The sequence below is a fragment of the Mustela putorius genome, unplaced genomic scaffold (assembly GCF_011764305.1).
Source record: "Mustela putorius furo isolate JIRA1106 unplaced genomic scaffold, ASM1176430v1.1 tig00000905_pilon_pilon_pilon, whole genome shotgun sequence".
NCBI classification, from domain to species: domain Eukaryota; kingdom Metazoa; phylum Chordata; class Mammalia; order Carnivora; family Mustelidae; genus Mustela; species Mustela putorius.
In genome coordinates, this window is record NW_025421511.1 from 6,963,265 (window position 1) to 6,985,673 (window position 22,409).

Sequence of the window (22,409 nt, forward strand, 5' to 3'; positions counted from 1 at the left end):
GGTGCACGTGCCCCTTTGGATCACTACGTTTGTATCTTTAGGGTAAATACCCAATAGTGCAATTGCTGGGTCATAGGGCAGTTCTATTTTCAACATTTTGAGGAACCTCCATGCTGTTTTCCAGAGAGGTTGCACCAGCTTGCATTCCCACCAACAGTGTAGGAGGGTTCCCCTTTCTCCGCATCCTCGCCAGCATCTGTCATTTCCTGACTTGTTGATTTTAGCCATTCTGACTGGTGTGAGGTGATATCTCATTGTGGTTTTGATTTGTATTTCCCTGATGCCGAGTGATATGGAGCACTTTTTCATGTGTCTGTTGGCCATCTGGATGTCTTCTTTGCAGAAATGTCTGTTCATGTCCTCTGCCCATTTCTTGATTGGATTATTTATTCTTTGGGTGTTGAGTTTGCTAAGTTCTTTATAGATTCTGGACACTAGTCCTTTATCTGATATGTCGTTTGCAAATATCTTGTCCCATTCTGTCAGTTGTCTTTTGATTTTGTTAACTGTTTCCTTTGCTGTGCAAAAGCTTTTGATCTTGATGAAATCCCAATAGTTCATTTTTTCCTTTGCTTCCCTTGCCTTTTGCGTTGTTCCTAGGAAGATGTTGCTGCGGCAGAGGTTGAAGAGGTTGCTGCCTGTGTTCTCCTCAAGGATTTTGATGGATTCCTTTCATACATTGAGGTCCTTCATCCATTTTGAGTCTATTTTTGTGTGTGGTGTAAGGAAATGGTCCAATTTCATTTTTCTGCATGTGGCTGTCCAGTTTTCCAAGCACCATTTATTGAAGAGGTTGCATAGTCTTTTAAGCCTTGCCAGTCTTGGAAACTCTTTTTCTCTCCATCCATTTTGAATGTCATTCTTGCTGGATAAAGTATTCTTGGCTGCATATTCTTCTCATTTAGTGCCCTGAATACGTCTTACCAGCCCTTTCTGGTTTGTTACCTTTCTGTGGACAGGTTTGGTGTTATTCTGATGGGTTTTCCTCTGTACTTAAGGAGTTTCTTTGTCCTACCTGCTTTCAAGAGATCCTGTGTACAATTATGATTTCTCATTCCCACTATTAGGTGCCTCGTGGACTTTCGAGAATCTATAATCTTGGGGGGAGACTGTTCTGTCTCCAGTACATGGACACTGCTGGTTCCATTCACGAGATTGGAAATATTTTCATGGAGTGCATGTTCCACTATAACTTCTAGATTTCTTTCTTTCTCCTCCCCTTCAGGGATTCCAATAATTCTTATGTTGGAACATTTTGTGATGTCATTTATTTCCCCAATTGTGTTTTCGTGGCTTCTAAGGTGTTTGTTCCAGACTACCTCCTATCCTTTCTCTCTATCCGTTTGTCTCCAAATCACTAATTCTATCTTGTCTCAGTTACCCTAGCTTTTAGAGAATTTAGATTAGATTGGAACTCATTGAGAACATTGTGAACAGCATTCCTGGTGGCTTTCAGTTCTTCCCTAACATTGTGAATATCATCCCTGGTGGCTTTCAGTTCTGCCCTAATCAATTCCATTTTGTCAACCATGGCTTTCTCCAACCTAGCTATTGCCTGGATAATTGTTAGCCTGAATTCCCTTTCCAACATGTTTTCTATGTTAATAGCCATTAGCTCTGTTGCAGAAGGCCCATTCTCTGAATTTTTCTTCTGTTGGACATTCATCCTCCTAGTCATTTTGGTGAGAGATGGATGAACAGAAGTAGCTGAATGTGTTGACTGTGGTGCAGGCAATGTGCTCCCTGGAATGCTTCTGGGCAATCCAGAGTCCTCACCCAAATGAAAGAAAAAAGAAGGATAGAAAAAAAAGAAAAAGAGAGAGAGATAGAGAGAGGAAATAAAAGAAAGATAAAATAAAAGAGAAGGCCAGCCCAAATTGGCCCCAAGGTAAGGTTTATGAAGTATATGAACAAAAACAGAGAAACAAAAATGATAAAAGTAGATGAAAAGAGAAAAAAAAATATATATAATGACAAAACAAAGAAATAGCCTCGTCAAAAAGAACCCCCAGCATAAGATTTATATACTACCCATTTTTGATATGATTGTCTGTTTTGTGTGTGTTGAGTTTGAGGAGTTCATTATAGATCCTGGATATCAACCTTTTGTCTGTACTGTCATTTGCAAATATCTTCTCCCATTCCATGGGTTGTCTTTTTGTTTTGTTCACTGTTTCCTTGACTGTGCAGAAGCTTTTGATTTGATGGAGTCCCAAAAGTTTATCTTCGCTTTTGTTTCCTTTGCCTTTGGAGATATATCTTGAAAGAAGTTGCTGTGGCTGATATAGAAGATATTACTGCCTATGTTCTCCTCTAGGATTCTGATGGATTCCTGTCTCACATTGAGATCTTTTATCCATTTTGAGTTTATCTTTGTGGACGGTGTAAGAGAACGGTCGAGTTTCATTCTTCTACATATAGCTGCCCAGTTTTCCAGGCACCATTTATTGAAGAGACTGTCTTTTTTCCACTGTATATTTTTTCCTGTTTTGGGCAGAAGATATGGACAGACACTTGTCCAATGAAGACATACAAATGGCTATCAGACACATGAAAAAATGTTCATCATCACTAGCCATCAGGGAGTATCAGATTAAAACTACATTGAGATATCACCTTACACCAGTTAGAATGGCCAAAATTAGCAAGACAGGAAACAACATGTGTTTGAGAGGATGTGGAGAAAGGGGAACCCTCTTCCACTGTTGGTGGGAATGCAGATTGGTGCAGCCACTTTGGAGAACAGTGTGGAGATTCCTCAAGAAATTAAAAAGAGAGCTTCTCTATGACCCTGCAATTACACTCCTGGGTATTTACCCCAAGATACAGATGGAGCAAAAAGAAGGGCCATCTGTACCCCAATGTTCATAGCAGCAATGGCCACGGTCACCAAACTGTAGAAAGAACCAAGATGCCCTTCAATGGATGAATGGATAAGGAAGATGTGGTCCATATACACTATGGGGTAATATGCCTCCATCAGAAAGGATGAATACCCAACTTTTGTAGCAACATGGACGGGACTGGAAGAGATTATGCTGAGTAAATAAGTCAAGCAGAGAGAGTCAGTTATCATATGGTTTCACTTATTTGTGGAGCATAACAAATAGCATGGAGGACATGGGGAGTTAGAGAGGAGAAGGGAGTTGGGGGAAATTGGAAGGGGAGGTGAACCATGAAAGACTATGGACTCTGAAAAACAATCTGAGGGTTTTGAAGGGGCGGGGGGTGGGAGGTCAGGGTACCACGTGGTGGGTATTATAGAGGGCGCGGATTGCGTGGAGCACTGGGTGTGGTGCAAAAATAATGAATACTGTTATGCTGAAAATAAAAAATAAAGAAAAAGATTTATATACTACCAGGACAAACACAAATACACAGAAACAGTAAGATAGAGGGGGATTAAAAATTGGTTTACGTATAGGGGTAGCATTGATTGGGGAAAGGGGATTACCTTGAAGTTTAACTCCATATAAATATTAAAAAATAAAAATAAAAAAGGAATAGCTAAAATGAACTGAAATAAAATTAAAATTTAAAAATAGAAAAGCAAAAGAAAAACACAGGTATATGTATCAAAAAGTTCAGGTTATTTATTTATTTATTTTTTTAAAAAACAATCTGAGGGGTTTGAAGTGGCAGGGGGGGTGGGAGGTTGGGGTACCAGGTGGTGGGTATTATAGAGGGCATGGATTGCATGGTGCACTGGGTGTGGTGAAAAAATAATGAATACTGTTATGCTGAAAATAAATAAATTAATAAAAAATAAAAAAAATAAAAATGGAACAAACAACAGCAACAACAACGAAAACATTTAATTGGAATAATGAATAAAACACATTACCTATATTTACCCTAAAGATACAAATGTAGTGATCCGAAGGGGCAAGTGAATCCAAATATTTATAGCAGCAATGTCCACAATAGCCAAACTATGGAAAGAACCTAGATGTCCATCAACAGATGAATGGATAAATAAGATGTGGTATATGTACACACACACACACACACACACACACACAAAAGTTCAGGTTAGAAGGTTATTATGGAATTTGATGTAGTGGACATCTCAGTGTGATGGTAAACAGGTTAAAAAATGATCTATAAAAAAAAATGAACCAGAATAGTGGGAATGAGTTAAAAATAAAGGCTGTATCTATGAAGTAGTGGTTGTTGTTCTCTTGTCTCTTTTTTTCTTTTTGGTTGGCTTTCAGGGGTAGGGCCTGCCGGGTGGGTTTTCAGTCAGTGATGTTCCCTGAATTAAGTCCTACCACCCCCATCAAGGGGCTGGGCTCTGAGGAAACCTGTTTTTCAGGCTTTTGTTCTTTGGAGGTTTTTGTTTGTTTCTTTGTTTGTTTTCTATCACCTTGTCAGCTTTGGGTGGTTTTTGGAGGTTTAGAGGAAAGCAAACTGCACCCAGACCTCCCTCTCAGAGAGGAGCCTCAGTATTTTCCCCTCTGGGTGCTCCAGAGCACATAAATTCCCCTTTGGCCATGGGCAGAGCATGTTCCCAGTGGTGGTCCCTGGGGTCACAGGTACTCCTGCTTGTACCCCAAACCACAACAGCGGGAGTTGTCTGGGCAGCTGCAGCCCACCAGAGAGGCCCCAAGCAGCGATGGCACACTGAGATTTTCCTGCTGGCCCCAGGCTGGGAACGCTCAGACTCTCCAGGTCCAAAAGTGCTGGGCTGGCGCCTGCACGCACCTCTTTCAGGGGAGGGTGTGGGGCGTGACTCAGACTCTGGTTACGCAGCTTGTGCACGTGGATAGTGCCAAGGGCTGTGGTTCTGCCGGCTGGCGAGGCTTTCGGCCTCTCACAGGAGTTGCCACCCTGGTGCTCCCAGGCGTTCCCTGGAGCTCCCCAGCGCTCTTGGGCAGCACGTGTGGCTCAGAGACAAAGACCTGGTTTCTTCACTGCACTCTCTGGCTCAGCACCAGGGGTGGCTGTCCTGGGTCTGGGGACTTAAGCCTCTGTCCCCAACCAACCCTATTTCCACAATTTCCCCCCATGATCCTTTGCTCTTTTTGAGTGCTTTCAACCAGACTCCAAGTTAGTGCTTGTCCCCAGTCACAGGGTACTCTTGTATGGGGGTATTACTTTCCAATGGGTCACTTCTGGTGGCTCCCTCCCCCTTTTTTAAATATTCCAATATCAGTCCAATGTTCCCACTCCACTTTACCTGCCCACTGGTGTCTTCTGTCCCCATAGAGATCCAGACATATATAATTCTAATCTCAGACTGATTTCATGGGTGATCAGAGTTCCTTGGTAAGTGATCAGTTCACTTTAGGGTATAGGTTGAAATGGCACCTCCTCCTAGTTCCCCGCCATCTTGTCTCCCTGGTGATGCATTTTTAGATACAGAACTAAAGGCACAATCCATGAAAGAAATAATTGATAAAATGAACTTCACTTAGGTTAAAAGCTCTGTCTCTAGAAGGTACTTCTGAGAGAATGAAAAGACAAGCCACAGACAGGGAAAAATATTTGCAAAAGACACACCTGATAAGGGACTGATGTACAAAATATGCAAAGAATTCTTAAAACTCTCCAATATAAGAACACGAACAACTTGATTAAAACATGGCCCAATTACCTGGCAGATACTTGACCATAGAAGAAAGACACATGGAAACTTAGTACATGAAAACACGTTCAACATCGTGTGCCATCAAGGACATGCAAATTAAAACAAGAGTAACCAAAGAATGGCCCAAATATGGGCCAAAATTCCAATTTTGATTGGAATGGCATTAAAAGTATAGATTGCTCTAGGCAGTATAGACATTTTAACAATGTTTAAATGGTCTTCCATCTTTTTGTGGAAAAGGTAAAGGAACATACCTCTTTGGTTAGGTTTATTCCCAGGTATCTTATGGTTCTTAGTGCTATAGTAAATGGTTTCAGGCTTTACTACAAAGCTGTGATCACCAAGACAGCATGGGACTGGCATAACAACAGACAAATAGACCAGTGGAACAAAGTAGAGAGCCCAGATATGGACCCTCAACTCTATGGTCAATTAATCTTCAACAAAACAGGAAAAAATATGCAATGGAAAAAAGACATTATCTTCAATAAGTGGTGCAGGGAAAACTGGACAGCTATATGTAGAAGAATCAAACTCGACCATTCTCTTACACAGTACACAACGATAAACTCAAAATGGATAAAAGACCTCAACGTGAGACAGGAATTCTTCAGAATCCTAGAGGAGAACATAGGCAGTAACCTCTTAGATATCAGCCACAGCAACTTCTTTCAAGATATGTCTCCAAAGGCAAAGGAAACAAAAGTGAAGATAAACTTTTGGGACTTCATCAAAATCAAAAGCTTCTGCACAGCAAAGGAAACAGTCAACAAAACAAAGAGGCAACCCACGGAATGGGAGAAGATATTTGTAAATGAGAGTACACACAAAAGGTTAATATCCAGGATCTATAATGAACTCCTCAAACTCAACACACACAAAACAGATAATCATATCAAAAAATGGGCAGAAGATATGAACAGACACTTCCCCAACGAAGACATACACTTGAAAAAAAGTTCATCATCACTAGCCATCAGGGAGATGCAAACTAAAACCACATTGACATACCACCTTAACAGCAGTTAGAATGGTCAAAATTAGCAAGACAGGAAACAGCAGGAGAGGATGTGGAGAAAGGGGAACGCTCTTACACTGTTGGTGGGAATGCAAGTTGGTGCAGTCACTTTGGAAAACAGTGTGGAGAGATTCCTTAAGAAATTAAAAAATAGAGCTTCCCTATGACCCTGCCATTGCACTCCTTATTATTTACCCCAAAGATACAGATGAAGTGAAAAGAAGGGCAATCTGTACCCCAATGTTTATAGCAGCAATGGCCACAGTCGCCAACTGTGGAAAGAACTAAGATGCCCTTCAACAGACGAATGGATAAGGAAGATATGATCCATATACACTATGGAGTATTATGCCTCCATCAGAAAGGATGAATACCCAACTTTTGTAGCAACATGGATGGGACTGGAAGAGATTATGCTGAGTGAAATAAGTCAAGCAGACAGTCAATTATCATATGGTTTCACTTATTTGTGGAGCATAACAAATAGCATGGAGGATAAGGGGAGATGGAGAGGAGAAGGGAGTTGAGGGAAATTGGAAGGGGAGGGGAACCATGAGAGACTATGGACTCTGAAAAACAATCTGAGGGCATTGAAAGGAGGGGTGGGAGGTTGGGGGAACCAGGTGGTGGGTATTAGAGAGGTCACAGATTGCATGGAGCACTGGGTGTGGTGCAAAAAAAATGAATACTGTTACGTGAAAAGAAATTTTTTAAAAGTACACTAATTGATTAAAATGAAATTCCTTAATTAATGTAGCCCAAGAGCAAACTTTCTGAATTTACCAAATATAGGCAAAGTCTCCAATATACGTGTAATGTTTGGTCATTATTGTTTGGGCAAAAGACAAATAAATAAATAAGTAAATAACAACTTTGTGTATTTTCTCTCAAGTAAAATCTCAAATACAAGGATATTTGTAAATCCATCTGAGTCAAAGGCTGTAGGCAGAATGTAGTGATAAATTAAGATAGAAATGAAAAGTTTTAAAAGAGCAAAAGAGTGGTGCCTGGGTGGCTTAGTGGGCTAAGCATCTGCTTTAGGGTCAGGTCATGATCCCACAGTCCTGGGATTAAGCCCTGCATCAGGCTTCTGTTCTGCAGGAAGCCTGCTTCTCCTCATCCCACTCCCCCTGCTTGTGTTTCCTCTCTTGCTCTCTCTCTGTCAGATAAATAAAACCTTTAAAAATAAAAAGAACAAGAAGAAGAGACTGTACTTGTGGTAATTAATGTCAGTTTGCAATATGGATTGTGAGATAGGACCTGCAATTCTGTGAAAATTTGATTCTAGTACCCAAAGAGGTAAACAATGTATCAGGAGCAGAAGCAAGAAGTCTTTTGGCTCTAGGCAGCTACAGTTTTATGAGGGAGGGATACAGTTCTGGTGATGACTCTCTTCTGAAGAAATAGATACAAAGAAAGAAAGGTTGTCTTTTGAGAAGTTTGTGATTGAAAGGGAAACACAGAATAGTGACTCCAGGGAAGTAAAGAATAAATGTACACATGTGTTCAAACATTGCAGAGACCTTAGTATTTTGTATTATCAAAGCCAAGAGCCACAAACAGCAAAAGCTGAAAGACAAAAGAGAGAAGGTAATAATAACACAAAAATGTAGGTCCTTATGGTGGTGGGAAAAGGTGGAAACCAGAACCCAGCTGGAGGCTCACCTGAAAAGAGGGACTTATTGTATTTGTGCTGAGGCTGGAGAACACAAGGAGGATACAGTGAAAGCTTTGCAAGTCCCAGGGCTGAGTTTTCTTTCTGTGAAGGAAATAAACTTCCAGTAGCTTCCCAGAAGAGACATGAGGTTCACTGCAGATTTCTTGTTTCCTGTCAGTAAATGCCCTGAATTCTGCCATCTTAACTAGCCTGGACTTCTTGTATCTCTTTCTTTGCTCGTCTCTATCACCATATGGTGCGTGAGGTATTCTAGGCTTGTGTCAGGGAACTCATGCTCAAGGATTCAGATATTCTCAAGGTGGAGAAGTGGCAGTTGAGGACATCACCAGCTCTTATATGTGTAGTTGTTATGGCATTCGCCCCTCCAGTTACAGGCCCTTCCCTCTTTCCATGTATCCTCTATCCTGCAGCATTGAACCATATCCTCATAATCACAGAAAATGCTGTTAAATGGGTTTCCTCTCTGTGTCAGTTCAGATCTCAAACAACAAAGAGAAAGAGTGGTCCGTGAGGACTTCTACTTTCTGAATAAAGAGGCTCTCAACCCCCCAAGGAGGTGGACTGACACTGGTTTGGTGTCTTCATCTGGGGGGCACAGCACAAAACATGCAAAAATCTCCATAGCTTGGGGTACCTGGCTGGCTGAGTCCTTGGAGCATGTGAATCTTGATCTTGGAGTCATGAGTTTGAGCTCTACATTGGATATAGAGGTCACTCATAAAAAATCTCCACTGCTTACAACAACAAATGTTTATTTCTCACTTATATGTCTGTTAAACTCAATGAGGGTTTCTGCCATCTGTCTCCTCTTGTTGGGTCCCCTCAAAAATGGGTACCCCAATAATGGGTCCGTGATTAAGGGAGTGAGACTGATACAAAGCGAAGGTCAAGCAAAGCTTTATTTTGCGCCAAGCATCAAGAATCAAACTGACAGTCAAACAGACCAATTGGGGCCACCCCTTACAGAAAGGATGACCACTCCCTGCTTTCCAGACTAACTTTTATAGAGCAAAGGCCATGTGGTTGGGCCTGGCCACATGCAGGTGGCTAACTGAATTATAATTCACCCCACAGTAGCCATGGAAACTAGCCCATCACCTTTGTAGCTAGGAGACAGTATGCGCCCACATTGATTGAATACCTCCACCTGGCCTGACCCACCCTTGTATATGGACTTTGTTACCTGGGACTGGTTTCTGGGACTTGTTTTTAAGTAAGTTCCCCTGAGGGGGGCAAAGTCAATTTAAGTTTTACAACAAAATGGCTATTCAACAGGGGTGGGGCCGCTCTGGCTGAATAGGCTTTTACACTCTCACAGGATCACAGTCTGACTGGCAGCCCCAGAACTGCCTGGCAAGCTCTCCGTGCTGGTAGAGGGAAAGGATGGCTTTGGAAAATCTTGAACTGGCCATCAGATGTTCTGGCTGAGAATTATCACCCTGCTGGAGAATGTCGTAGATGTTGATGGCCGTTCAGTGAAGAGAATGAATAGGTTAATAAAATTTCTGCAAAATAAAAAAATGTGAGAAATGGAATGAAGCAGTGTTTAGCTATGGAGTAAACTTTGCTGTCTACCTTCTCCTTTAACTATAAGCAAAGTGTTACCTGACAGTGCACACTTTAGTGGCTGATATGGGAATATTTTATTACTAAGTGTGGATATTTTTTTTTTACCTCTTGAAAATTGCCTGAAAGATGATGGGGGCATCCTGAAGATTGGGGTAGAGCCAGTATGTGGTAGGGCAGGATAGATGAGGTCATGAAGCTGTGGCCTTCTGTCTTCATTGTGCCCAAAGACTCACCTCACTGTTATCACATCAGCATGCAAACACGCATGGAGCTTTACTGGGTACCAGCCTCCCTGCCAGCACATTACACACATCATTCTGCTTATTGCTCACCACTCTGTGAAGCTGGAATTGCTGTTCCACTCTTGAAACACGTGGAAAGTATATCTTCTAGAGGACCTGGAATGCAAGCTGGGTTAGGAGTTAGTTGAACAGTTAGGGAGTCAGGGCTTGGGACCCCAACGAGGAAATGTGCAGTCAGGAGAGTGAGGATCAAACAGCACTGACATTCTGCTCTGCAGCCTTTACATGAATAACTTCTGCTGAACATCCTAAAATTAGACAAATAACCACAAAGCATTTGTCACTATCATGGGCAAGGCGCAGTTAAGACCTGAGCCCCCAGATATCAGGAAAAAAAAAAAAAAGACCATCAGCACATGGATATTAACCTAATAGACAGATACATGACCAAAGCCCTGATTGGCATGACACAGCACACCCTGCTTAAGACAGTTCTGCAAAAGAACTCATAAAACCCCCAACACTTAGAAACTCTGGGCCACCAACTTAGGCACCCCTCCCTCACCAGGAGCTTTTCACTCTTGCTCCATAAACTTTGTTTTGCTGCCCACAATTCTTTGACTGGTCTACCTCTTCATTCTTCGAAGAGCCATGGCCAAGAACCCAGGCTCTAAAGGGACACAAATCCTGTAACAGTTGGTCTGACTCTGTGGTCTGTGATATAATACACAACATAGGATGTGGTGTTGGAGTTCACGGGCAAGTCCAACCTCCCTAGCAGGACAGAGGAATCCTTTTATGATGGTCCTTTTTATCTTCCTGGGGTCACTTCTTGTCATTGCCCATTACCCTCTCTCCCCCAGCTTTCAAGGAGTACTTGAATTCCTTGGAAAAGCCTTTATTCTCACACATTCATTGATTAGCACATGAAAGATGACAGAGCAGTTCAGAGAAGCTTTAAGTTAGACTTTGAGAAGTAGATTTAGTGCAAGTTCATAAGCTTAATAAAGGGAAAAAATAGTCAGAGACTACTGGGTATTTAAATATTAACCAAACCTAGGATGAATAAGGGCATGCTGTGGAAAAGATAAACTAGAACAAAATGGTGGAGAAACTGAACTTTATGCTAGTTAGACTATTTCTTAATCACTTGGAGCCATTTCAGTAAGAATAGTAGGGTCATGGATGGAAAATAATTCAGAATAATCAAACTTGTCATGGAGAACAAAATAAGGTATGAAAAAACCAGCTTGGAAATTTTAGAAAACTCAGCAGTTGAGAGCCCATCACTGGAAATGCTTCCCAGGCTGGAAGGTGAGCGGGGAAACCCTGGATGGGTGAGGCCTGCTGCAAAACAGGGGCACTGTTGCACAGCTGAGGTCACCACAGGCATCACATTAACCCATATCTTCAGACCAGATGGGCCAAGACACCCATCGCAGCCCTGGCTGTGCCTGTAGCAGCTTTGTTAGGAAGAATTGAGAGGATGTAAATTAGTGCAGTGGAATGTGAGTGGGACAGAGGAAGAGGGTCTCCATGTGCACACGCAAGTCCTGTGCCCTGAATGCAATGTGGGACCACTTGTCAAGCTGATGCTGGGTTGCAGGAGTTTTCAGAAAGGATGGGGATGCTGTATCCAAAGGCTACTGGTATAGTCTTAGACAGGAACTAAGGGTATGAGAAGATCATGAAATGGGTAAGTAAAATCCACTGTTTTCAAAGCATTTGGAAACATGTATGTGGTTGGTAGGATACTTAATTATTCATGTTTCTGTTAATGTGTACCTGGATTTGGGTTAAATGTAGATTTCGTTGTCGCCAAGTCCAGTAACTTAGGCATCAGTGTAGTGCAGGTGAGAATGCCGACTAACATGAATACCTGGGTGCACAAGTACCTCCTGGGTTGTTTAGCCTCGTGGTCACATGCTGCAGAGCACATGTCATATGGTCCATACTGGCTCACATGGAGTGGAGCTATGTCCATGCAGGGTGCGGGGTGAAGAAGGGTGTGCTGTGTTGGTCATGGATCACCTGCAAAGCGACACAGAACATTCTTTGCAAGCCATCTATAAAACAGTTACCAGCCAGGCCACCGATCATACAGGAAGGATGGAGGAAGGGTGTGAGGCATTTGCAGGTTTGGAATGCTGTGTTATTTTTGAAAAGTATTTTAATAGTCCTTCAGATTTATTCAGCACTCACTAATGCCATGCATGTTTTTAAAACAGTTGGCATGAAGCAGTTTATCTGATCTTAACTAGAAACTTACAGAGTGATTGAGCTGAGGAGCGTACAGGCTTGGTAAAGAGCACAGGGCTGTAAAAAGCTGGTGAGAAGAGCAGAATTTGAAATCAAGGTAGTCTGGCTCCAGAATCAATGTGTTTTACAATCACAGAGACGCTGGGGAACACAGTAAGCATCAAACAGGACTGAATACAAGATAGAATTTGCCCTAGGCCCATCAGAAACTAGATTACACAAACTTTTAATAATTGTTAATTTTTTTTTTTTACTTTAAAAAATATTTTTGTATGTCTTCATTGGAGAAGTGTCTGTTCATATCTTCTGCCCATTTTTTGATATGATTATCTGTTTTGTGTGTGTTGAGTTTGAGGAGTTCTTTATAGATCCTGGATATCAACCTTTTGTCCGTACTGTCATTTGAAATATCTTCTCCCATTCCGTGGGTTGCCTCTTTGTTCTGTTGACTGTTTCCTTTGCTGTGCAGAAGCTTTTGATTTTGATGAAGTCCCCAAAGTTCATCTTCACTTTTGTTCCTTTGCCTTTGGAGACATATCTTGAAAGAAGTTGCTGTGGCCAGTGTTGAAGAGGGTACTGCCTATGTTCTCCTCTACAATTCTGATGGATTCCTGCCTCACGTTGAGGTTTTTTAACCATTTCAAGTTTCTCTTTGTGTATGATATAAGAGAATGGTTGAGTTTCATTCTTCTGTATATAGCTGTCCAATTTTCCCAGCACCTTTTATTGAAGAGACTGTTTTTTTTCCATTTGATATTTTTTTCCTGCTTTGTTGAAAATTATTGGACCATAGCATTGAAGGTCCATATCTGGGGTCTCTACTCTGTTCTATTGGTCTATGTGTCTATTTTTGTGCCAGTACCATACTGTCTTAGTGATCACAGCTTTGTAATAAAGCTTAAAATCAGGCATGGGTGTGCACCCTCTTCTGCAGCTCCCAGGTCATGGCTAGTTGCTGAAACCTTTCATGGGCCACACTGCCCAGAGAGCTGTTGCTCTATGCTGGGCATATGACATTTTATATTTCGCCTCGGATGTTAAACAGCCTGCACCCTTTAGTCTTTTTCAGGATGGTCAGGCAGTGGGCTGTCTCCATACCAGCCCAGCTTGCAGCTATAATGACTGGAGCTGAGAGTCCCTTCTGGGCTCACTAACTGTAACCAGTTTCCCCACGCCACTGCTTGGTCACTCTATTGGTTCAGGTTTTCCCATTTTTTTCTGAGTCTCCTGGACTCCTGAGACCACAATAATACATGATAATTCTGCCTTATTTATCCCCTGTGCCCTTTTCAGAAGGGGGTGCCTCTTACTAGAGCAGATTTCCAAGTGTCCTGATTTTTTGCTCTGGTGTTATATCACTTTCTGGTGGCTGGCTTATGGAGGACCCCTCCCTTCCTTCATTTGTCTTCTGATGTTTCCCCTGAAGATTCAAGGTTTCCCACCTCCTACCATGAAAAAAGTAGTCATTTTCTGCTTGTAGAGTTTTAGATAAATCTTACATCTCAGGTTGAATTCACATGTGTTTAGAATGGTTTGATAGAGGGGTGCCTGGGTGGCTCAGTGGGTTAAGCCGCTGCCTTCGGCTCAGGTCATGATCTCAGGGTCCTGGGATCGAGCCCCACATCGGGCTCTCTGCTCAGCAGGGAGCCTGCTTCCCTCTCTCTCTCTCTCTCTCTCTCTCTGCCTGCTTCTCCATCTACTTGTGATTTCTCTCTGTCAAATAAATAAATAAAATCTTTAAAAAAAAAAAAAAGAATGGTTTGATAGAGATCCAGCAAAGTTTGAGGGACCTGATGAAATGAAGTCCCCTACTCTCCTGCCATCCTGTCCCCCACTAAGATTTATTTTTAATAGCAATCATGTCCATGTGATCATGACATGAATAGATAAACACATTCCATAATGCGTATATAAATGCAATCCTGTGCTCAGGAAGAATACCAGGAAGTAGAAACAGTTTTCCAACTTCATTGCTTTCTTTATGGTTTCAAAGATGGTTTACACCCAGCTATTTGCAGTGTTTGAGTGCACAAGAAAACAAGAGACAATTTCCATTCAAATTTAAAGGTTCAAATGGCCTTCTTTGTCTTGATGCTTTGGGCTCCAGACTGGCTGGGATATCAGTGCTCAGCCCCTGTGTCTGCCCTGGTATTACCCCCCTGCCCAGGCAGTGTCCACCACAGAGCTGGTCCCCCACTTTGATACTGCCAGGAGACAGCCTCGTCCCCATCCTCCAAGCCTGTGGTGGGAAGGGCAGCCCTGCTGATCTCCAAATTGTCTTTAGAGTCACTCTTCACTTTTCCTGGAGGAAAAAAACATGTTCACAGCCAAATAGGCCCATCTCCCATCCTGCTGAATCCCAGAAGTCTGGTGATCTTGGTGTCAGCAAGGAGACACTAACCCATGTTGTAGAAAGTAGGTGAGTGACTTTCCTGGCCTTGAACCATGTACGAAGAGTACAGCTGAAGTATGTTGTAACAGCCCTTCTGATGAGGGAGCAGGAGGCTGGCTGAGGACTTCATCACTTCCATCTGCTATCCTGTCACTAATGACAGAGGTTGCCATTATGGTAATAGGTACCTTTATGACAAAGTGTGTATGTAGTACCCATGTGTATGTTCAGAAGGTGACATCCAATTAGTTGTCTTCCTGTGAAACAGCACCACAAGCCCCTGAGACTCTTCTCTCTCTAGAGAGCCGCCTCTGTCTCATATAGATGGGAAGCTGACTGGGAAGGAGGACCAGAGATGTGTGCTGGGTGAATAAGCCAGCCTCCCTCCACCTGCAGGACAGGCTGAGGTGACAAGCCACTCACAAGGAGCTTCTCCACTGCCTGTCCTAGATCTGGGATCAGGATTGAACTTTGCTTCACAGCTACCAACAGCTGTTTGGTTGTCATTCTTCAAGAAGGTGGGGCTTTTTTTTTTTTCTCATGTATGGAAAAAATAAAGGACGTTTATCTTAAAAGTGGAGGGAATTCCGAGCTGGTTCCCTTTAGCAGTGAAAGGAATCAGGTGTGCATGTGACCCAACATTTATTATATTTTTGGCCATGGGAAAGTGACTGCCTCCTTCTCTTTACAGATGTAAATCCCCTTATCAGCATCTTGACTAACAGAAGAAGCAGAGTTTCACTGTGGAGTCTCCTTGGAAAATAATGGTTATTCTTGGAACAGAAATACCCCAGGAAAACATCATGGTGATGGAGAGTTGTATCAAGCTGAGTGAGGCCACTCACCTGCTCTTTCTTATAGACACACAGCAGACCTGACTTCTTCTCCTTACTGTACAGGTAAGGAAGCCCAGCAGTTGAAGCCACAGACTGTCTGGGGGCATCAGGGCATTCAGAGTCTGATTTTAGCACCAAAGTACTTGGTCAGGGAGAAGAATGCTAAAGAATGTGACTGCCAGTGTCCATTTCCTTTTGTTGTCACAATTCTGGAAGAAGGGTTGTCATCTACTGGCAACACATAATGCTTTCACCTCAAAAAAAGTTTGAAATGTAACTGATCATTGCCATGAATGCCAAGGAAAATAAATATTTTATTCCCTTTGAACTGGATTATGTAATGATTACCTGAGACCAGGTATAAGGGCTGAGGGCTCTTAGAAATATGTTTTTATTTTCTAGTCAAGGTATTTAAGAGAAAGCCAGAAATTTTCATTGGTGATTTTTATTTATAAGAAAGTTGTTTAGATTTGATGCCACATGTTATCCATCTACCATAGTCATTTCAGAAACAACAGAGCTAACCATTCAGAGGGACAAATGTTCAGAACTATATTTTCTAATCTGTGCAAACTAATAGTTTAAAGGGCACTGATGAATTTTATACAATTGACTTTATGAAGTGTCAGCGGATTGCATTAGATGGCTGAATTCATGTGCTTTTGTAATGAAAGCATATTAAAGGACTTGGGCCATGTGTGTTACCATGAGAGAGCTTGCTTTTTGGGGACTGTGAATTAGATTTTCCTAGAAATCAATATTTACAGAGACAGTAGACCTTGACTCAAATAGGGAGATCACAGAAGTTCTTCTTCTTTTTTTTTTTTAAATTTTTTATTTTTTATAAACATATATTTTTATCCCCAGGGGTACAGGTCTGTGAATCACCAGGTTTACACACTTCACAACACTCACCAAAGCACATACCCTCCCCAATGTCCATAATCCCACCCCCTTCTCCCTAACCCCTTCCCCCCAGCAATCCTCAGTTTGTTTTGTGAGATTAAGAGTCACTTATGGTTTGTCTCCCTCCCAATCCCATCTTGTTTCATTGATTCTTCTCCTACCCACTTAAGCCCCCATGTTGCATCACCACTTCCTCATATCAGGGAGATCATATGATAGTTGTCTTTCTCTGCTTGACTTATTTCGCTAAGCATGATACGCTCTAGTTCCATCCATGTTGTTGCAAATGGCAAGATTTCATTTCTTTTGATGGCTGCATAGTATTCCATTGTGTATATATACCACATCTTCTTGATCCATTCATCTGTTGATGGACATCTAGGTTTTTTCCATAGTTTGGCTATTGTAGACATTGCTGCTATAAACATTCGGGTGCATGTGCCCCTTTGGATCACTACATTTGTATCTTTAGGGTAAATACCCAATAGTGCAATTGCTGGGTCATAGGGCAGTTCTATTTTCAACATTTTGAGGAACCTCCATGCTGTTTTCCAGAGAGGTTGCACCAGCTTGCATTCCCACCAACAGTGTAGGAGGGTTCCCCTTTCTCCGCATCCTCGCCAGCATCTGTCATTTCCTGACTTGTTGATTTTAGCCATTCTGACTGGTGTGAGGTGATATCTCATTGTGGTTTTGATTTGTATTTCCCTGATGCCGAGTGATATGGAGCACTTTTTCATGTGTCTGTTGGCCATCTGGATGTCTTCTTTGCAGAAATGTCTGTTCATGTCCTCTGCCCATTTCTTGATTGGATTATTTATTCTTTGGGTGTTGAGTTTGCTAAGTTCTTTATAGATTCTGGACACTAGTCCTTTATCTGATATGTCGTTTGCAAATATCTTCTCCCATTCTGTCAGTTGTCTTTTGATTTTGTTAACTGTTTCCTTTGCTGTGCAAAAGCTTTTGATCTTGATGAAATCCCAATAGTTCATTTTTTCCTTTGCTTCCCTTGCCTTTTGCGTTGTTCCTAGGAAGATGTTGCTGCGGCAGAGGTTGAAGAGGTTGCTGCCCGTGTTCTCCTCAAGGATTTTGATGGATTCCTTTCGCACATTGAGGTCCTTCATCCATTTTGAGTCTATTTTTGTGTGTGGTGTAAGGAAATGGTCCAATTTCATTTTTCTGCATGTGGCTGTCCAATTTTCCCAGCACCATTTATTGAAGAGGCTGTCTTTTTTCCATTGGACATTCTTTCCTGCTTTGTCAAAGATTAGTTGACCATAGATTTGAGGGTCTATTTCTGGGCTCTCTATTCTGTTCCATTGATCTATGTGTCTGTTTTTGTGCCAGTACCATGCTGTCTTGATGATGACAGCTTTGTAATAGAGCTTGAAATCCGGAATTGTGATGCCACCAACGTTGGCTTTCTTTTTCAATATCCCTTTGGCTATTCGAGGTCTTTTCTGGTTCCATATAAATTTTAGCATTATTTGTTCCATTTCTTTGAAAAAGATGGATGGTACTTTGATAGGAATTGCATTAAATGTGTAGATTGCTTTAGGTAGCATAGACATTTTCACAATATTTATTCTTCCAATCCAGGAGCATGGAACATTTTTCCATTTCTTTGTGTCTTCCTCAATTTCTTTCATGAGTACTTTATAGTTTTCTGAGTATAGATTCTGTGTCTCTTTGGTTAGGTTTATTCCTAGGTATCTTATGGTTTTGGATGCAATTGTAAATGGGATTGACTCCTTAATATCTCTTTCTTCTGTCTTGCTGTTGGTGTAGAGAAATGCAACTGATTTCTGTGCATTGATTTTATATCCTGACACTTTACTGAATTCCTGTATAAGTTCTAGTAGTTTTGGAGTGGAGTCTTTTGGGTTTTCCACATAGAGTATCATATCATCTGCGAACAGAAGTTCTTCTTAATGCTATTATCAGGTCAGTCTTTATTTCCTTCATAGGAAGAGAATGAATATTAATGATGATAATGCCTAGCTGTTCCTGTATGAAAATTCTAATATTTGTGGTGTCTCCCATTCCATATACCTTTTCTCTCAGATTCTTGCTCACTAGATGTATCTTTCAATTTATCTTTTACATCAATTGTCTATCATGTATGTATATATATAAAATAATCATCTTTTCAATTTCTTTGCTTTTTCACAGAATGTGCATTTATGGCCTATGTATTTTGTCTTCAGATAGTTTGATATACATTTCAAATCTGTTTTGGTGTACAATTGTAATATCGATTCTATGTTTGTATATTTCCTTTCAATGCATTTAATGTTTTAATGACTATGCGTTTTGTCTTTCTGTCTACCTAACAAGTCAACTTATTATATTTTTATTTTGCATAATTTTATCTTTGTCTTTTCTTTCTCTCTACAAGTCTGGGGTTCAAATGCCCATATTACTCAGTTTGTTATTTTTCTGTTGGTTATGATACCTGATTTTCTTCCTGCAGGAATAGAACAGGAATGAGGAAGAAATGTGATTCATAATTAAGAAGGAATGAAAGGGACAAATTTTAGCAATCCTGCAGGTTTTATCTTGCTGGGCTTTTCTGACCAGCCTCAGCTGGAGATGATCCTCCTTCTGGTTGTCTCTATCGTATATTTTCTTACCCTGGTGGGGAACACAGCAATCATATTGGTCTCATACTTGAATCCCAAGCTCCACAAACCCATGTACTTCTTTCTGTCCAATCTCTCCTTCCTGGACCTCTGCTTCACCACCAGCATCGTTCCACAGATGCTGTGGAATCTCAAGGGTTCTGAGAAGACCATCAGCTACACTGGCTGTGTAATCCAGCTCTATGTTGCACTGGGGCTGGGCTCCACGGAGTGCATCCTCCTGACTGTGATGGCCTACGACCGCTTCAATGCCATCTGCCGACCGCTGCACTATGGCGTCATCATGCACTGGAAGCTTCTCCAGCGCCTAGCAGCTGTGGCCTGGATCAGTGGTTTTGTGGAATCCACAGTTCAGACCATCCTCGTTTTCCAGCTGCCTCTTTGCAGCCACCACCAGGTAGATGATTTTATGTGTGAGGAACCTGCCCTGATTAAAATCGCCTGTGTGAACACCACCTTCCTGGAAAATGAGCTCTCCATAGCAATTGTCCTCTACGTGGTTATACCTCTGGGGCTTATTCTGGTCTCTTATGGCTGCATTGCTAGGAGTGTGCTGAGGATAAAGTCTGCCAAAGGAAGGAGGAAAGCATTTGGGACCTGTGGGTCCCACCTCCTTGTTGTGGTTTTGTTCTTCGGGACGATCATTTCTGTCTACATTCAACCCAAGAGCAAGTACACACAGAACCACAGTAAATTCCTCACCCTCTTCTACACTGTAGTGACTCCCTCACTTAACCCTATGATTTACACCCTCAGAAACAAAGAGGTTAAGTGGGCTCTGAGACAATTGCTGGGGAGAGACCCCCATCAGGGGGAAATGTAAATATACTCATGCAATCCCCCAGAGACCAAGGATTTTTAACATCATCTAATCATTGCTTTCATCACATGTATAAGGTTCACAGCTTAATCTCCTAAATAAAATAGGTGTAGGGGCACCTGGGTGGCTCAGTAGTTAAAGCCTCTGCCTTCGGCTTGGGTCTTGATCCCAGGGTCCTGGGATCGAGCCCTGCATCAGGCTCTCTGCTCAGCAGGGAGCCTGTTTTCCTTCCTCTCTCTCTTTCTCTCTCTCTGTCTGCCTACTTGTGATCTCTCTCTGTCAGATTAAAAAAAAAAAGGTGTAAATTTTTCTTTCAATGGCATCCCGAAGCTACCATTCTAAACACTTCTTATCCTCTTTTCTGAAAATGTCATGTCTTTTTTTCTGGCTATTTTGTAAAGATTCTATGAATAAAGAAATGTTTATAAGCATGTGCCTGCATATCTGAATTATGCTTTCATAAATTTTGGTTATTGCTCTAGTAATTAGCTAATGCTATACTTGAACAATTATGGCAATCTAATATTTCATGAATGAAGTAAATGTTCCAGCTCCTGGAGGGAGAGCTCTCATCACAGCTGGGTCAGGCTGGGTCCACCTGAGGACATGACCCTGCAGCAGGTGCTCCATCAGTGGCTCGCCAGAGCACAAGGGCTCCCAAATCCATAGCCACCTGACAGTTTGCTTTAGGTAGGGTGTTGTTGATTCTGGTGCATGCAGAGGAGCATCTGGGGTTAAGTACACTCTTGGATTTTCCTGGTCTCTCCCTCCTGCAGAGAAAGCCACCAAGGAAAATGGGCCAGGAGACTCAAGAATTCTCTGTTGTGCATCTCTTGTCATCACAGAGTAGCTCCCAATCTCCTTTGATCGACCCTTTTGTGCTGTGTCTGAATCTAAGGCAAATAGGCAAGCACATTTTAGTTATTGTCATTAAATCTGAATATTTAAATCTCATTTAAGTAAGCAGTTTTATTTGTAAATAAAAGTGATTGTCTTTGTCATAGACAATATTCCCTTTGATTGATATTATAACTACATAGAATTTTTTTATTATGTCATGTTAGTCACCATACAGTACCTCATTAGTTTCTGATGTACTGCTCCATGGTCCAATGTTTGCGTATAACACCCAGTGCTCATTACAACACAGGCTGTCCTTAATGTAACTGCAGAGAATTTATAGAATTGTTTTCTTTATATTGAATATAAAGTTTTTACCTGTTCTTATAAGATACTGGAAAATGTTGGTAATTTTTAAAATTTGAAAATATTGACCCTGTTTTCCCTACATTCACAGTAGTTATTGATGTATAGAATATGATAAAAATCCTTATTGGCTTTAATCCTAGAGCCTGCTTAGATATACTTACAACATGTTATTGTTTTCTAAATGTGGCTTTGTAAATAATAAATGCTTATAATGGACATTAATCAAAAGGAATCACTTTAATATAGATAAATAATTCTTACAGAATTTAGTCAGTTAAATGGAATGATAAAAACATTTTTCCATTTCTTTGTGTCTTCCTCAATTTTTTCATGAGTACTATATATATATTTTTTTAACTTGGGTTTCTATTTTTTTTTAAATTTATTTTCACCATAACATAATTCATCGTTTTTGCAACACACCCAGTGCTCCATGCAATATGTGCCCTTCTTAATACCCACCACCTGGCTCCCCCAACCTCACACCCTCCCCTTCAAAACCCTCAGATTGTTTTTCAGAGTCCATAGTCTCACATGGTTCACCTCCCCTTCGAATTTCCTTCAACTCCCTTCTCCTCTCGAACTCCCCTTGTCCTCCATTCTATTTGTTATGCTCCACACATAAGTGAAACCATATGATACTTGACTCTCTCTGCTTGACTTACTTCACTCAGCATAATCTCTTCCAGTGCCATCCATCCACATTGCTACAAAAGTTGGGTATTCATCCTTTCTTTTTTTTTTTTTTTTAAATTTTTTATTTTTTATAAACATATATTTTTATCCCCAGGGGTACAGGTCTGTGAATCACCAGGTTTACACACTTCACAGCACTCACCAAATCACATACCCTCCCCAATGTCCATAATCCCACCCCCTTCTCCCAAACCCCCTCCCCCCGGCAACTCTCAGTTTGTTTTGTGAGATTAAGAGTCACTTATGGTTTGTCTCCCTCCCAATCCCATCTTGTTTCATTTATTCTTCTTCTACCCACTTAAGCCTCCATGTTGCATCACCACTTCCTCATATCAGGGAGATCATATGATAGTTGTCTTTCTCTGCTTGACTTATTTCGCTAAGCATGATACGCTCTAGTTCCATCCATGTTGTTGCAAATGGCAAGATTTCATTTCTTTTGATGGCTGCATAGTATTCCATTGTGTATATATACCACATCTTCTTGATCCATTCATCTGTTGATGGACATCTAGGTTCTTTCCATAGTTTGGCTATTGTGGACATTGCTGC

At 41.4% G+C, this 22,409-nt stretch overlaps 1 protein-coding gene across 1 annotated transcript; it reads left to right on the top strand.

Moving 5' to 3' along the window:
• Window positions 1–19,010: 19,010 nt before the first annotated feature.
• On the top strand, window positions 19,011–19,955 carry LOC101676950 (olfactory receptor 2H2-like). Its single transcript, XM_004766797.1, has one exon. The coding sequence runs from the start codon at window positions 19,011–19,013 to the stop codon at window positions 19,953–19,955; it is 945 nt and encodes a 314-aa protein (XP_004766854.1).
• The last annotated feature ends 2,454 nt before the right edge of the window (window positions 19,956–22,409 follow it).